The sequence below is a fragment of the Littorina saxatilis genome, linkage group LG1 (genome assembly GCF_037325665.1).
Source record: "Littorina saxatilis isolate snail1 linkage group LG1, US_GU_Lsax_2.0, whole genome shotgun sequence".
In the NCBI taxonomy this organism is placed as follows: Eukaryota; Metazoa; Mollusca; class Gastropoda; order Littorinimorpha; family Littorinidae; genus Littorina; species Littorina saxatilis.
The window spans coordinates 84211702-84229257 of NC_090245.1; the positions used below are offsets into that span (position 1 = coordinate 84211702).

Below are 17556 nucleotides of genomic sequence, written 5' to 3' on the forward strand. Positions count from 1 at the left end.
ACTTAAAAAATTCGTTCCGTGTCCAGTACGAGCAAACCTTGAACGGTCCAAGAATGGTGACTTTAGGTACTATCCAAGAATGGTTTATTTCTGCCCTATGACGATATGTCATATGACCACCAGTAAACAGAGCTCAAGAGCGCATTTGCATTCTTCACCTCGTCTGATTAGAAATTGACACTCGAACGTTGTGTTTATCTGCAGAGGACCAGTGGGACAAAGCAGTAAGATGGGCAAGTGTACCACGACCACAAAGATATGTCTGCTGGTCATCAGCCTTGTTTTCTGGGTGAGTTTTTCCACCAGGCAATGTGTTACTGTCATTGATTGAGTGAACTAATGATTCGTGCTACACACATGGAATTTATATAACACAACAGTGCAGAATACGACATACATTATCTTCAAGCGTTACACTTTGCACGTGGGACTTTCACGGTTTCAGTTTCACACAAGTCCCACGTGTTTACTTTTAATACCAGTGGTTTGGCCCTTTGGGTCTTTTTTGCTTTTGATTCTCAATCTCAGATATTACTAGACTACTACTAACGCGTGTTTCTTTCAGGCGAGACTTGCCAGGCCTGAAAGAGGCGAGTATTTTACTCGCCATGGTGAATATTTTACTTGCCATGGTGATCGAGTAGAAACATGTAGGCCTAACTGGCGAGTAGAAATGTTCATCTACTCGCCAAATGAGAGTAAAGTTACTGAAACAAATTGTTGGTTTGGCTAGAAAAGTTTGCTCTCTGGCTAGTAAATTTTCAGAATCACTAGCCAAAAGGGAGTACACCATTTGTCGGTACCACTTGTCTCCAAAAAAACCTGTAAACCTTTGAAAACCCCTGAAAACCTCATCAAAACTTAAGAAAATTTGTCCTTATATCGTGTTTTGTTACATGTATATTTGTTTGAAATCAGGACTTATATAGATCTGCAACTTTCACCGTTCATGGCTTTATTTTCGTGTTTGTGCGAGGATTTACGAAGGACTGGAGCAGAAGCACTAATCACATGACATCATCAATGCTTGTGCTTTCGAGTAACAAGAGTTATACCTTCCTTGCATTGAAATTGTTGCATCGACTTCGTCGAAAATCCGGCTCTAGAATAAAGGTGCGTGTAGCATGAATCAGGCATGACTTCTCACAGGGATGTCGTTTGGCGTCAGGCATCGGACATAGACTGATTAAAATGCTCAAATGTTCGATTCACTTAGCCGCATAGCGGTCAGATGTCCTATCGTTTTCAACTGAGCGCGGTCCTTGTCCAATAAGAATTCCATTCCTTCGCACTTGCGCTCGGAATCGAGAGGTTGCGTGTTCAGGCCTGGGTCAGGCCGCAATTTTCTCCCCCCTTTCCTAACCTAGGTGGTGGGTTCAAGTGCTAGTCTTTCGGATGAGACGAAAAACCGAGGTCCCTTCGTGTACACTACATTGGGGTGTGCACGTTAAAGATCCCACGATTGACAAAAGGGTCTTTCCTGGCAAAATTGAAAAGGTATAGCTAAAAATGTCCACCAAATACCCGTGTGACTTGGAATAAAGGCCGTGAAAGGTGAATGCTCGCCCTAATAGGCTTGAGGTTTGCTGGCCGATGTGAATGCGTGATATATTGTGTAAAAAATTCCATCTCACACGGCAGAAATTAATATGTAAATCGCCGTGAGCTCTTGTGAGAAACGGCGATTAATAAATGTCCATTATTATTATTATTTATTATTTGGTCATTTCATTTCAAGATAGAAATCTTCAAAACGCGAACGAGCGCTCTCGCGTACAGGTGCACTGAAGTTGTGCAGTGCAGATCTTACGTTTTCCGAACCATTTGCGGTATGAGCCGTTTGGGTACACCCGTCTACAGCACACTAAAGTTAGGAGTACGGGAGACAACTCCAACTGACCAAGGCTCACGTCTGCTTTGACTTGCTTTCGGTTAGAGATGAAGCACGCGGCGATTAATTATACCACCGAAAAAAACTAAAGCCTGCCAAAGAACAACGCTACTAATTCATTCTCCTGTTACCTGAGGGTTCAAGCACAAGAGGTCATGATTTTAAATTAACAAAAAAACCTGTATGCAAACTTCTTTACTAATCGTGTTGTAAATAACTGGAATAATTTGCCACCCAACATTGTGTCAGCAGGAACACTAAACACGTTCAAAAACTTACTTGACAAGCACTGGAGACAATTTATGTTCTCTACAAATTTAACTCAATTGAGATAGTCCTAGGACGTACGCAGCGCACAAATATAAACAACAATATTTCAAATCACTATAGTTGAAATACATAGCAGGCAAAAGGCTGAAAAGCCTATCAGGCCGCTTATGTTATGTTATGTTATATTATGAACACGTTTGGCGTTTCAACGGCATCGTGTGCAACATTAGGGCCAAGAACACGGGAAAACACGGCTAGCATAACTATTCTAAAAAATGACAGTGCCAATGACAGTACGTGTCGCAGCTGAAACCTCAACAATCACAGAAAGTAAAGTTTCGTCACTAATGTAGATCGTTTCGGTACAGCAGAAAATTCACACGAACAGTCTTTAATGTAGTTAACTATTCATGGCTGACCCTGTTTAGTACTAGTTGGTAAGACCTTTGACAGCAAAGAGACAGGGTAGGCAAATTGTTTTGTCGAATCTGTCAAGAAAAAGCTCTGTCATGAAATCATGCAGTTTGTGTGCCAATCAAAGTTAAGGAGTGCTGAAGTTTTTATTTGTGTTTAGTTTGTTTGTTTCTTTTTATGTGTGTCCTGTTTAAAACTAAAGTAATAAAACAATATACGTGCACAATGTTGGTGCATATAATATATTCTGACATACATGTATGTGTGCACATGACTTTGTGTTTTGCACAAAATTATGTCCTATTCAAATTTCTGAAAGCAGTCAAATGTCCTATTCATGCCGAAGAGCTCAGGACATTTGTCCTATAGGTATGAATTTGTGGCAACATCCCTGCATGTCCAAAACTTCACTTTGAATATAGATTTAGTTAGTTTAGGTGGTGTGTTCAGGGGTTTTCGGAGAAAATAAATACCCCCATATGTTGAACTAATCCTGGGCTGCTTGCTTGCGGATCTAAAAGTAAATGGCGAGAGCGTATGTTAAACGGTTTGATGGCTAGCTGCGCAAGAATTAAACACCATTGGTTGATACCAAAAAGGTCGTCTGCACAGTTTGATAAACAGCCATGACCAGCTAATCAGATTGGCAGCGGTGCGACGACCTTTTTTTTTTTTTAAGTAGCGAGCACCTCCAAGTCATGCTAGTGTTCTCTCCCCAAACCCTAGCGTTCCTCAGGGCAAGAATTGCCCAAGAAACGGTACTTCCTCGCCCCACTCGCAATTCTCGCCTTAAAAGTTAAATAAACGAGGGACTATAGTCTCTACTACTACAGCCATTAATTGCCCACTACTAAGTTGGTCATTTGACTTTGACTCATTTTAGTAACCAGTGACAATGTTTTTCTTCATTTGAAATACTTTGTAAGTGGTTTTACAGTCTAAACTGATTCCGGTGCTATTACAATTTACATGTAGTATTTATAAGTAAGTCATTTAGACACTCTCTTGTCAAAGTTGTAACAGTAACACTAATATTATTACTGTACAGCAGTCCCTCTCATGAACGGACACCCTTGGGCCATAGCAAAACTGTCCGTACATTGCAGGTGTCCGGTCACGGGAAGGGTGACCACACCACCCCCTCCCCCATACTCACACAGAGACACACAAACAACAGGATTGAGTCTATGCTAATCACTTCTTGTGGCTACTAAACAATAACAATAAACTCCTAGTAATACTTCTTTAAACGTTCTGTAAAAATGATTTGTATGAAAAGTGTTGAAAGGAAGAGATAAAATAAATCCTCAAGGCAGTGAACACACTCACCATGCACTGACATACAAAAGCAGCCACACAAACACAGCACAGAGGAGCGTGTGCAGATGCTTTGCAAGAATAAGCTTGAAAACCAGTTTGAATAAATAGCAGCAGATAGAGCTGCATGTCATGTAATTTATTTTCTTCTTGTCTGGCTTTATTGACTGCATGCCGATCATGTGGCATGGCAGTGACTTTTCACTCTTCAGTTGGAAATACGCAGGGGTCGAACTCGAGGAAAAAAGTCGCGCCTTATGACCCGGAAAGTACGGTACACTGTAGAGGGGGGCGATGCTTTACCACGTGCACCGGGAATGGGCTTTTTGGACGTAACGTGCATGGGAATGGGGAAATTCTCGTAGCGTGCACCGTGCACAGAGGTCCGGCGTGCACTGTGCATGGAGCTTTTTCGTAACGTGCACCGTAGATCACCGTGCATGGCACTTTTGGCCTCAACGTGCACGAGCACAGACCCCCCCCCCCCCCCCCCTGGTGACCCTCACCCTGGTGACCCTCACTGTACATAACACAGCTCCCACTCTCCCTCACTAATGCCTACCCCAAGCCGTGACAACTGATGCTTGGAAAATTGTGTGGAAGAGTACACCTCTATTTCTCTCCAATGCTCTTCCTGCTGACATGACATGCAGTGACACCGTCCACGTTTTGCAGGTGTCCGTTTATAGAAGGAAAACACTCCGTGCCGAGCAAATGTGTCCGTACATGTCAGGTGTCCGCTCACGCCGGGGGCCGTACAAATTTTGCAGGGACTGCTGTATCAGTTAGTATACACTACTTGCCAACTGTACACGCTAAAGAAAATCGCCTTATTATAATAATGTAACCATTTTTAGGGTGCAGCAGCAGCACTGTGCTTCGTCAGCTCCTGGGTGTACCGTACCTACCATGACTTTGATCACCTGACGGAGGCAACCTTGACCTTGGTGCCAGCAAGCATCGTCCTGGCCGTTGCTGTGTTCATGTTCCTCATAGGACTGCTTGGCTGTATTGCTGTCTGCAAAGAGAGCAAGATCCTGCTGGCTTCGGTAAGTGCATGATTCAGACTACTCTAGAAGTAGAACTGAGACTGAGTGATTGTAAATCTGGCTAGCAACATAAACGTTGTCTAAATAAATTAGTTTTACAGGTTGCAGATTACACCAGTTTTAGTTATATGATTTGATATCTGGGTTCGGTTTACTAGTGCGTCATTGGCGCATAAAATCTGAAAATGGCCCATTCGAATTCCCTTCAAAGGGCACACTGACATTATGTACCACTGCGCCATCCTGTGCACACTTTATATCGGAGTACAGCGTTCGAAATAAGCAAAGCAAAACCTCGCTAAACCGAGTTTGTGTAATGCACTGTGATTGGCTGCTTAAGTATGTAGTGCATCGTGTGCAGCCAATCCGGCGAACTATCTTTTCTTGCTTTTTATATTTGTTTTTGTAAACACAACACTTTCAATCGATGATTTATTCAAGCAAATACAAACCCACAATAATAATGCATCCTGAGAAAAAAAGTAAGATTATTGCCGGGCCAAGCAAGGATTTCATTTCAACAGTATCGCCCATCAACCTCAGCTGACATTGAAAGAACTGAAGGAGAAAGAGGCAAACAACATGCTTCAGCTGCTAATGCTTCGCGAACAAAATTCAACAAAACGAAGGGTTACTGGTGGCTTTGATACCACAAGGGACTTATGTTTTGTGAGGATTGTAAAAAATAGAAAAGCTTTAGAAGTGTGAAGGGAGAGAACACCTGATGAACAAAGCCAACTTTGTGCTTGACTTGGACTATGTCTCATAGGGAATTGGTTGAGAGGGACAAAAATTGTCTCATTGGTTTTTTCTCCCAGGCCAAACCCTGTGATATTACCACAATACCAGTCAAAGAATTTGTAATTGTATGTCTGTGTGCAAAACAAGGTTAGGGTGAAAAGCTCAGCATGCAGCCAGTGAAACTGGAAGAAGATACCTAAGATGAATATTGTTTCTGGTAGACCTTAGATGGTTGCGCCTTGAGTCACCTTGTGGTGAGATATGTGCGTGTTATAAATTCTCGTATTATTATTTCTGCCAACCTCTCTGTGATTGAACATGTATTTTTAATTCAATAAATTGTTTGTCCTTGCACTAACTGTGATTTTTGTTTATTTTTCAGTACTTCTGCCTGATCATGGTTGTGTTCTTGGGTGAGGTGGTGGCCGGTGTGCTTGGGTATGCCTACCGTGAGCAGGTATGTGTCAGAACCGTCACGATATAACCTTCGTGGTTGAAAACGACGTAAAACACCCAATAAAGAAAAGAAACAACAGTGAGAGAAAATCATTAATATTATCATTCTATTTATAGGTTCTTCTTCTTCTTCTTCTTCTTCTCGTTCACACCCGCCTTCAGCATATTGAAGATTCTGGTGTATGTGAGGAATGTCAAACCTTGAATAGCTTTAGAATAGCATTATGTATTATACAGGGTGGTCCAAAAAAATGTTTTGCATGCCTGTCATTTCTGCTACAGGGCTCCCACCTATTCTTTTTCACCTGGAATGTCTCACACAAGCATGAAAGTTTAGTAAGGCACAGTTTTGTCTTCTTTGCAACATCATTTCTGGGCGTAGTTCAATAGATCACATTCTCAATCCAAGCACCTCGTCTCTGGATTACGGCTGCGACACGGACATTGAAGTTGTTGATAACTCTGTCCAAGGTCTCGAGTGGAATCCTCCTGATTTCACGAAGAATGTTCTCCTTTAGCGCTTGTATTGTTGTGGTAAACCCTTTCCTTCAAGTACCCCCAGAGGAAGAAATCTGGAGGAGAAAGATCTGGGGACGAGGTGCTTGGATTGAGAATGTGATGAACTATTGAACTACGCCCAGAAATGATGTTGCAAAGAAGAAAAAACTGTGCCTTACTAAACTTTCATGCTTGTGTGAGACATTCCAGGTGAAAAAGAATAGGTGGGAGCCCTGTAGCAGAAATGACAGGCACGCAAAACTGTCTACATTTTTTTGGACCACCCTGTATATATGTCATCACGTGCTGGCGAACTGTTAAGCACAAGTTATTATGCATCACTGCTCAGATTCCAAAAGGGTTTAACATCAATTCACACACACACACATACCGTACGTACATGCATACATTGATCTGTTAAGGTTAGTGTTCTTGTGCAGGGAGTGTAGTTTTTGCAAAGGCATGAAAGCTTACAGTTACAGTCCAAGTCTGACTGATCTAAAGTTGAAAGTTTGGGGCAGAGTTTTAAGTCCAAGTCTTACAAAGGAAGCTGTCGATTGTAATGGTCTTTGCAGATGTTGTCGTAATGTTTTAGTGTTACACTAAAATGAAGGCAGAGCAACGCTTTGTTGATGAAGCTAATTAAAAGTTCAGAGAGCTGTAAACCGTTTTAGAGGCGGGGATATAGCTCAGTTGGTAGCGCGCTGGATTTGTATTCAGTTGGCCGCTGTCAGCGTGAGTTCGATCCCAGGTTCGGCGGAAATTTATTTCAGAGTCAACTTTGTGTGCAGACTCTCTTCGGTGTCCGAACCCTCCCCCCGTGTACACTACATTGGGTGTGCACGTTAAAGATCCCACGATTGACAAAAGGGTCTTTCCTGGCAAAATTGCTTAGGCACAGTTAATAATTGTCTACCTATACCCGTGTGACTTGGAATAATAGGCCGTGAAAGGTAAATATGCGCCGAAATGGCTGCAATCTACTGGCCGTATAAAATTTCATCTCACACGGCATCACTGCAGAGCGCCTAGAACTGTACCCACGGAATATGCGCGATATAAGCGTCATTGATTGATTGATTGATTAGAACACAGACTGGCAGAGATGGGTGTGTAAAGTTTTGATTTTTCGTAAGTTTTAAAACCACAGCTGAAGGGATCTTGTGGTTTTGTTTATCAAAATCAGTACACACAAAATGTAGGTATAAACTAGAGCTAATAGCTCTCTATTGTTTCAGAATACCATGTCTGGTTCCGTTACCCTGACATGTATTGGTATAGTCATGAATGAAACAAAGATGAAACAAATAAAGCTTGATTTAGAAGAGAGTAAGTGTATTGTTATTTATAACAAGAAACTGACCCAAATGACTGTTGTGCAGGTAAAAGAGGTGGTCTCAGAAGGGCTGAAGAAGGCCATAGACAACTACAATGACACCGTCATGCAGGAACAGATGGACTTTGTGCAGACTGAGGTAAGTACTGACATGTCGACACTCGGGGTCAGTTGAAAGGCTCAAACTGAGAATGTGAGATGCGTCTTCTCTTAGTCTTCTAGTTCTAAACAACTAATGCTTTTGCGTGGAAGTATGAATCAGGGCTCTGATGGCATTTTTAAATCATTCCTGGTTTCGAGATATTCTGGGCTCTGTAAGGACTTGGGATCTAAATTTGTTGATGTATTAAGTTGAGTCAAGAAAAATTCCACACATCTGATATAGCCACCTGTGGCAATTTGTGAGGTTCTTTTTTTTCCAGAGTAGCTCAGCTCGAATGTTGTAGTATTATGGACAAGATATTGATCTGTTGCTCTTTCTGGTTATCTCCCTTGTACTATTCCAGTACCTCTTCTTTTTGTTCATGAGTTCAGTTTTCTTTTTGTTTAGTTATCCCCCTTCAGCTAAGCAAACTTGTTTAAGAGCGTACAGCTGTGGGTGTTACCCCTTTTATGGTTTAAAGGACTCTCTACTTGATTCATGACTCTGCTTCTGCTTATTTTATAGTTTGTGTCTAAAGTCAGTACACATGTAATTTTCCTGTTGTTACTATTAGGGGATGAATATCTGGAGACATGAGTGTTCGCCCTATCCTTTTAACATGGGATGGTTCTGTCCTGCCTTGATTCAATTTCTCCAACGATTGTAAATCCTTTCTGCTCACAGCTGAAATGCTGCGGAATCAGCAACGCGTCTGACTGGAATGATTCTCCTGCCTGGAGAGCCAACCACACTGACTCTGTTGTGCCGATGTCATGCTGCTTTGACCTTTCTGTCAACACCACTACCTGTGCTATCGGATCCAAGAACATGTACAAGGAGGTAGGTTTCATATCATTTATAGTCTTTTTGTTCTTTTTACATTTAGTCAAGTTTTGACTAAATGTTTTAACATAGAGGGGGAATCAAGACAAGGGTCGTGGTGTGTGTGTGTGTCTGTCTGTGCGTGTGTCTGTCTGTCTGTGTGTGTGTGTGTGTAGAGCGATTCAGAGTAAACTACTGGACCGATCTTTATGAAATTTTACAAGAGAGTTCCTGGGTATGATATCCCCAGACGTTTTTTTCATTTTTTGGATAAATGTCTTTGATGACGTCATATCCGGCTTTTTGTAAAAGTTGAGGCGGCACTGTCACACCCTCATTTTTCAATCAAATTGATTGAAATTTTGGCCAAGCAATCTTCGACGAAGGCCGGACTTTGGTATTGCATTTCAGCTTGGAGGCTTAAAAATTAATTAATGACTTTGGTCATTAAGAATCTGAAAATTGTAATTAAAATTATTTTTTTATAAAACGATCCAAAATTACGTTCATCTTATTCTTCATCACTTTCTGATTTCAAAAACATATAAATATGTTATATTCGGATTAAAAACAAGCTCTTTTTTTTTTTTGACCTCAGTTGCATGCAGGATGCTTCAACCCATATTTTTTGCCCGATTTTTGTAATTTTTTTTAAATTTTTTTTTTAAGGCGGGGAGCATCCTTCTTCCTTGGTCTTTTTCTGTATAAGATTAAAAACAAGCTCTGAAAATTAAAAATATAAAAATTATGATTAAAATAAAAAATTTGAAATCGATTTAAAACAATTTCATCTTATTCCTTGTCAGTTCCTGATTCCAAAAACATATATGTTTGGATTAAAAACACGCTCAGAAAGTTAAAGCGAAGGGAGGTACAGAAAAGCGTGCTATGCAGCACAGCGCAACAACTACCGCGCTAAACAGGCTCGTCAATTTCACTGCGGCGGACTACGGTCATTGTGAAAAAATACAGTGCAATCAGTTTCATTCTGCGAGTTGCACAGCTTGACTAAATGTAGTAATTTCGCCTTACGCGACTTGTTTATTAATTTTTGTTGTTGTTGTCGTCATTCTGTTGTCTTTGTGGTTTTATTTTTTAGATGTGTATATGTTTGTTTTATTGATTTCTTGAGATGCAGGCATGCCTGTATTACTATGCATTACCCCTTGGCAGTTCTGTTCAAAGAGCTGCGTAACACTATTCTGTATGGCCTTAGCTGTTGCAATCATACAAGGCATTGTAAATGTAAGTATTTTTATATGGAATTGATGTGCACTTCACTGACTGTAAAACTGTGCACTGACCTGTCAAAGTTTTGATACAAGCATTATCCAAATGCTGTGCTGCCTAACTTTGTATGTGACTGCATTCAGTTTTGGGTTTCAGCAGAAATTTCTAGAATTTGGCAGAGTAAAGGCAAGGCAAACAAATTTACAGAAACCCCTAGGGTTACATGAATTTGAAAAAAAAATACAATAGAATCAACAAAAACAAAAGAAATGTAATAATGGGACTTTTTTTGAGTGTATTCCTTTTTGTCTTTTGGTTGATACTGGTTTGGTACTGGTAGAAACCTAGAGTAGTCGCTGCTGTATTATGAATGATGTACTGACATTTTCTTTGCCTCAGGGCTGCCTGGACTCGCTGGAGCACAAGTTCACCACCAACCTGGTCTACATCGCCAGCATCACCATTGCCTTTGCCATCATCCAGGTAGGAGGCCGAGAGACAATGGACAATGTTAGGAAATAACTCTGTTGGGTTTGTATGGGTTGTGAAAGAGTGAATGCTCTTGCTTTTTGCTGGTAAAACTTTCCCGTGTGACATTACAGTGCTACCTCTGTCTTACGACTTTGAAAATGTAACCGAAATTCGGTCGTTATATGGAGGGGTCGTAACATGGAGGATTGTTTTTTGTCGGGTCCGTCAATGATCTGGAATGACATGGGCGTTTTGATTGATGCCGCCCACAAAGTAATGTTATTCTTTCCTTAAACGATTATGGTAACCTGTTTTCTATTCAATTAATTACCCACACAGTTTTCTTGCTTGTTTAATCAAGCCCCGTAACGACTCGTGGGTTAGGGTTTGAAATAAACAAACTGAGGTCGAACGAAAGCATTCTGTCCCAAAGCATACGGACATCGATGTCGATACCAGCTACTAATCATAGTCATACAATACCCAGCAAAGATTTGGTTAAAAATAAAGAAAAGTGTCCCAAACGCAAGGAACAAAACGTATAAGCCTTTGCAGACGTAAAGAACCGCGGCAGTGTGTTGAAACTGATGTAAAATTGTAGTCGAGTCAAGGGACATAACTGGACTATCCACAGAGTTGAGTAATTTAGGACACTCCACTACTTACCTTCAAACTTCACTGACGGGATTCTGAGGAGAATTTATTGATTCAAAGGAACGCATGGTTGTATATCGCGTCATTCAGTCACGGATCGGGGAAAACCAAGAACAGTTCCAGATTTCAAAACAGTGTTCCTCGGCCGCCATTGTTAGCCAGACCGAAAATGTTTACACGCGCTTTGTATACGTACATCGCAAAATTTCATGATGTCACCACAACTTTCGGTTTTGGTTCGATTTTCGGATTACTTTCATAACGTTTCTGTAACGTTGCATGTTTAAAAGGTATGAGTTCCTGCACAGTTCTTTGCGAAATGAAGCAGACACCTTTATCTATTCAAAATAAAGTAATGACCTGAAATAGAAAAGATAAACCATGGCTTCAGCCGTTTGCGTGCCGAAGTGATGTTGTACACGGACAGGATTTTAGCACGTACGTGTTTGTGTCCATATCGCCTACTCACTCGACTGGAGATATAAGTTAGAGTGAACCAAACCCCGTGATAATTTTGGGAAAAGTCGTTTATAAGTCCACATATGGACGGTCGTATGTCGTATTAGAGAGGGGGACGTAATATGGAGGTGAGAAATACTAAGACAAAGAAGGAGAAAACATCCGTCAGAGAAAAGTCGGTCGTAATATTGAGGGACCCGTAAAAGAAAGGGGTCGTAAAGGGAGGTACCACTGTATAGGCCAGTCACTAGCGAGGGGTGTGTCTGAAACACATGGATAAGGAGCATGTGTAGAAAGTTTGCCTCACTAAAAGCAAGAGTATTCACTCTTTCACAACCTATACGAACCGGACAGAGTTATTTACAAGGTTTAATTTGATGTTTTGTGTGTGTTTTCTGGTTGTTGTTTGTTTTTTTCATACAGGTGGCCTATTGTGTCAGTATTTATAGTGACTCATTGATACTTGTTTATGGGAATTTTATGCTTTCTTTAGACTAGCAGTCTTATCTGGTTGGAAGCCATACTTTTATTAGAGGTGCAAAGTTCCTAACCCTTTCTGGCCATAAAGATACTTTGCCTCCTGCCTTACCCAAACATTCACAAGCCATAATTCAGTTCACGTCATGAAACTGTCTAAGCAAAAAACAGCAGGTTTCTGCTGTAATGTTTGATGCCTGTCCTCCAAATCAACCCACCCAGGCATTGCGCCCCGGAGCGGACACTCCATCTTCACTATGAGTGATGTTACACTTACAGGTCAATTTTCTTGTGTTCAGCGTCCAAAAGTAAATGTATTTCTTTTTCTTTTTCTTCAGATCCTGGGGTTGATCAGCACCTGTATCCTCATCTGTCGCACGCGAGAAGTCAAGTATGACCGCCTTGAGAACGCCCAGCGCGACGGCCTGAGGGTGTGAGGAGAGGCCGCCTTAGGGAATGAACACGGTCCCTATCCACAGTACTGCCTGCAATGTCCCTTTGTTCACCTTTTTTCAGCATGCACCAGAAGTAGATGATCAAATCTGTGACTTAAATGTGGTCTAGGAAGGTTTTGAATACTCAGAAGATCGAGAGAAATTGACCGGCGTTGTGGTTGGTGCATGTTATGAGGAAACGGTTGCACGCTTAGAAGGCACCTGCTTTTTGTTTTTGGGCCACATGAAACACTAGGGGGTACACATGATGTCCTGCACTGACTGCTTGTCTAGATTAGATGTTCACTTTTGGTAGACCCGGTGCAGCTTTCTCCGATTTGTAGTTATTTTTAGCTGGGATGGTTCCATTCAAACACGTCATTGAGGTTTGGAGAAGAATAGAGAATGATTGAAACATCAAGTACTGGGAGTATGACTATGAGTCATGCTTTGTGAGTAGTTTGCAAATCTCTTATAAGCTTACATCGTCCCGCTTTCTTCATCTACTTTTGCCTGCAAGGATTTCATGTTTAGTTACAAGCAGGAGCTGTGATTTGTAATGTAAGGTTTTGTTTTTGTCCCTTTTTCGGATCATTGTCTTTTCCTGGAACTGTGTTGAAGCAGTGTGCTTTGCTGTAAGCTATTCTTCTTTTTGTTAAGGCTGTTTGGGCGCTGCGTTCAACTTGCCTGGTGTAATATCAGTGTCTGTATTTCCTTTTATAATATAGGCAGGAAACTAGAATCATGTGTAAAAACTTCTTCATTATGTCTTGATTTTTTTTTTTTTTTGGGTGGGGGGGGGGGGGTTAAACTTAAAGGTTTAATTGTTTCTAGATACATTTCTAGAATTGGTGGTTACTTTTTGTTGTAGAGTTAACCCAGTTCACAGACAGATGTTTACTCAGGAAGTGTAGTATCTCTATTTATACTCTTATATTAAAACTGCTAAGACATTTTGCAGAGGATTTATTTTGATTTTGTTTGTCTGCTTGTTTGACTGCAATCATTGTTATTGACCCACCTAACCTTGATAGTCCTGCTGCAGTTGACTTGAAGTGTTTTATTTTGTGTGGTATTTATTGCTGTAGATCAGTGTTTTTCTGGGAGTGTCTTCTTAACTAATGACTGGTACATTTTATGCGAGTATTCTTTTTTTTGTGTGAGTGATTATTTGTTACTTTGCTATATCAATGTTTTCAGCTTACCTTAATCACATTGTGTGCATAAGAAATGGCGCTTTATTATTGTGGCTTAAACAATGGAAACTACACTGATAAATCTAACATACAGAGAATCTTTGTCAGTTTTATGTAATAAGGGCAGTAGTTAAGTTAACATCACTGTATGTGTAGTCTACTCACAATTTTTGTTGCTAAAAATTGCAAACTCTATCATCATGACAAAGGCATAAATTTACCTTATCTAGTCAACCCCGAGCTTAATAACAAGTAGTTGTACTTAATACATGTAGTGCCACAACTGTGGACACCTTTTGGACCAGGTGAAAGTGTCCCTTGATACCAGGCGACCCTGCTTTAGAGGGAAAAGGTGTCTATATTATTCAGGTGTCCTTTTATCTCAGCAGCCAGACATGACAATGACTACTGCAGCTAAAGGAAGATCTTAAATCTGTGGAAGGTGTATCTTAAAAAAAAATTGTCATTACAGAAATGTCAATGAAACTGCTTAAATTTGTTGGGTACGTTTCCAGTCAAATTAAATCAGATGATTGTCAAAAGGAAAGTGCTCATTTAAATCGGTCAATGGTTTTGAAAAAAGGAGAAATTGATTCGAACGTTATTGTGGCAAAAATAACTATATTTAAGAAATAAGGCGTTCCATTGTGCAAGTGTAAAAAAAGTTCAAAACAAAGCAATTCTGAGGAGCAATACTCACCTTTCACCAAAGGAGATCTTACCCACCATAGGAGATTTGGTTTTGTCTCACAAGAGATTAATTCTTTCCTGTTCTGTGTTGTGATGTCTGTATGTCAATACCGGTTCAGATATATATATGTATTGCTTTCTTTATTGTGCTGCGTGTTGTTTCTTCATCGTGTTCAGTACAGTGGAACTCTCCTTTTAGAGGACTAAAAAAAATTCTGAGAGCATCAAGTCTTAATAAAACTTAAGGAAGTCTCAGGCATGGGAATTGTTCGCCGAAAGGCAAATTTCCGCCGATTATTTTTTTTGTTCCGTCGAAAAAGCAAAAGTGTCCGCCAAAAAAATAAATGGGGGAGGCAAAAATGGTTCTAAAAACTGAATTTAATGGCAAACTTGGAGCTCAGATGACAGCAAATTGCACAATTTGGGTTCTTTGGAGAATTTTTTTCCGGGGGAGCATGCCCCCGGACTAGGCTAGGCGCATTGCGCCGTCGACTTTGATATTACTTACACATTTTCAGCCTTTTTTACTTTTTCCAATTCCCATGCCTGAAGTCTGCAAGTGGAGGGAAATGACATATGGAGGCTATAAATTAATAAACAGAAAAGTGAAAAATCAAAGTCTTTAATTGGGGTGTCTTAAAAGGGGGGTTCCACTGTCTTTGTAATTTGCATGTTGTATGTCACTCATGTTGTTTGATACTTCACAAATATTTGGATACATCCATTGTTGTAAATAAAGCCAGCAATTCTCATTTATTATCCCAACCCGTCATGATATTGAGAGATATTACAACATATCACATCCGTGTTTCTTTTTTCTTCTGATGAAGGGTAATTAGGTCTAAAGAAACTTGGACATTAATATTTGAATTGATTGAAGGTTTGGTGAGGAGAAAAAAGTAAATTATTGAAATGAAAGTTAAATCATGGCCCATTTCTTTGTCATTCTTAAACAGGGTTTGTTTTCTTCTTTTTCCTATTTTTTTCTGTTTTCAGTGTTTAATTTTGTGTAGATGTATTCATCTTTGATGAAAGTTCATTTTTGCTTGTTCTTCACATAATGTTTCAAATTTAAGTGAAGGTTCAATATTGTTAAAGAGCAACCAATGGTTCATAAAATAATTCAACATCAAGAACAAAATTGGAAGAACTAGCTGCCTCTTCTTCTTGCTTTGCTCAGAATTAGATGTATTCTGTACAAAGCCTTTTTCCTCATTCTGACTTGAGGTTAGAAATAGCAATGTGATATGAGCTCTTAAAATGATAAAAATGAAAATAATAGACAAATAATAGAGAATTTACAACCAACAGTTATATATTTTGTACCCATTGTTGTGTCTAATGGACAACTTTCTTATACATGTAACTACATGTGAGGCTGCTGTGCACTATTTTGAACAAAGCAGAATGCATCCTACAGTAATACATTTGGTACTAATAGAGGAAGCTGACATAGTCTGGTACTTGTCAGCAAAGGTTTACGCTCTTTATTTCCTGTGTGAACGTATTTGAACAAATATGATCTTTGTTTGTCATTTCATAACTTTGATGTCATGATAGGAATAAAAAAAAGTCTTAGACATATGTTTGTGTGTTGTGTTTTCTTTAGTATGCTAAAGTTGGTTTGATAAGGATTCTGAGCTGTGTTCAACATAGGAATGGGAACAAATTGTTTTATAGAATTATGCGCTGGCATAGACATTCCAAAGTTCCAAATTGTTTGTGGGTACCTTACTCACTTTGTTGAATCACTACAGCCTTTCCCTTAAAAGCAAAAGCAGACACTTTGCTTTCCAAAGCTTAAAATGATCCAAACTAAAATGTTCGCTCATGTTGGCATATATTCATTACAATGCATACATACACAGTCAGAAAAAAGGTTAATCACAGCTTCTCCCTTCCTCCACTTCAACTCAACCCCTACCACCACCACCCCACCCCACCCACCCTCCCACCCAATCTTACCCCCCCCCCCCTCTCCCCCCCCCCTCTACCCCCCCCCCCCCCCACCTTTCCTGAGTGGGCACACACAACAGTTGAACCCAGCTGAATACAATATAATAGTGTTTCTTTGCTGTTCTATCACTGTATTGGAGAGTTTGGGTTCCGTACAAGCCTTTGAGCAGTGTTTCTTTAACATTATCCTGTTTTTTTCACACAGGGGTGATTGTTGCTATTGAATTTTATTTCAATGCACTTTGATAATGTGACGAAAAAAATGGAAACGTCACCAACGTAGACAGCCAGAAAAGTCGTTTTCTTTTTGTACTTTGACAAAAAATAGACAGCATAATTATATGGTGCCTTAAAAAAAAATAAATGCACGTATTGGCTTGTTGCTTGCCTTTTAATGTCGGAGAACTATGTTTGGACAGAACGTGTTCGTTATCAGTGAACTTTGAGTGGCGCGTTTCTATTTAGTATATATTGTAACACCAATTTCTTTTAAAGGATACAACTAAGTAAACAGTGGACCAATAACATACAGAAGTCTTGTACAAAGCTCTGCCCGGGGGTATATCAGTGAACGTCTGAGTGCAGTGTTGCCTTCAATGTGAGACCCCTCTGATGAAAGGACACCTTATGAAAGGACACATTTTGTTGTTCCTTTGTTTATTAATTGTTGTAAAGACCAAAATATGCCCGCCATGACTAGGGTTTAATGTCATCGCAGGTAACACTGTATAAACAGGTTTTATGAATAATTCTGGTAAACATTGCATTGATCTGTAACCTTTCATTTTTTCTGATCTCTTCAGCATTTTTTGTTTTGTTTTGCTGGGGAGGGGGGAGGAGGACTAAAGCGCTACACATTGAGACTAGACACACACACGCACACACACACACACACACACACACATATATATATACTAGATGAATACCCGCTTCGCCGGGTACGGCTTCGCCGGGAAGAAGTAGAGCCGAATACCCCCGGGGACCCGGCTTACCGTACGAAGGAAGGGAGATAAACACGCAAAACACTGGAGAAGATAAGGAAGAGTTACTGGG

At 40.2% G+C, this 17556-nt stretch overlaps 1 protein-coding gene across 1 annotated transcript; it reads left to right on the forward strand.

Annotated features, from left to right (window-relative positions):
- Nucleotides 1-98: 98 nt before the first annotated feature.
- On the forward strand, nt 99-16131 carry LOC138981966 (tetraspanin-3-like). Its single transcript, XM_070355156.1, has 7 exons — nt 99-289; nt 4750-4941; nt 6065-6139; nt 8019-8111; nt 8799-8954; nt 10566-10649; nt 12566-16131. The coding sequence occupies exons 1-7, from the start codon at nt 230-232 to the stop codon at nt 12662-12664; spliced, it is 759 nt and encodes a 252-aa protein (XP_070211257.1). The 5' UTR covers nt 99-229; the 3' UTR covers nt 12665-16131.
- The last annotated feature ends 1425 nt before the right edge of the window (nt 16132-17556 follow it).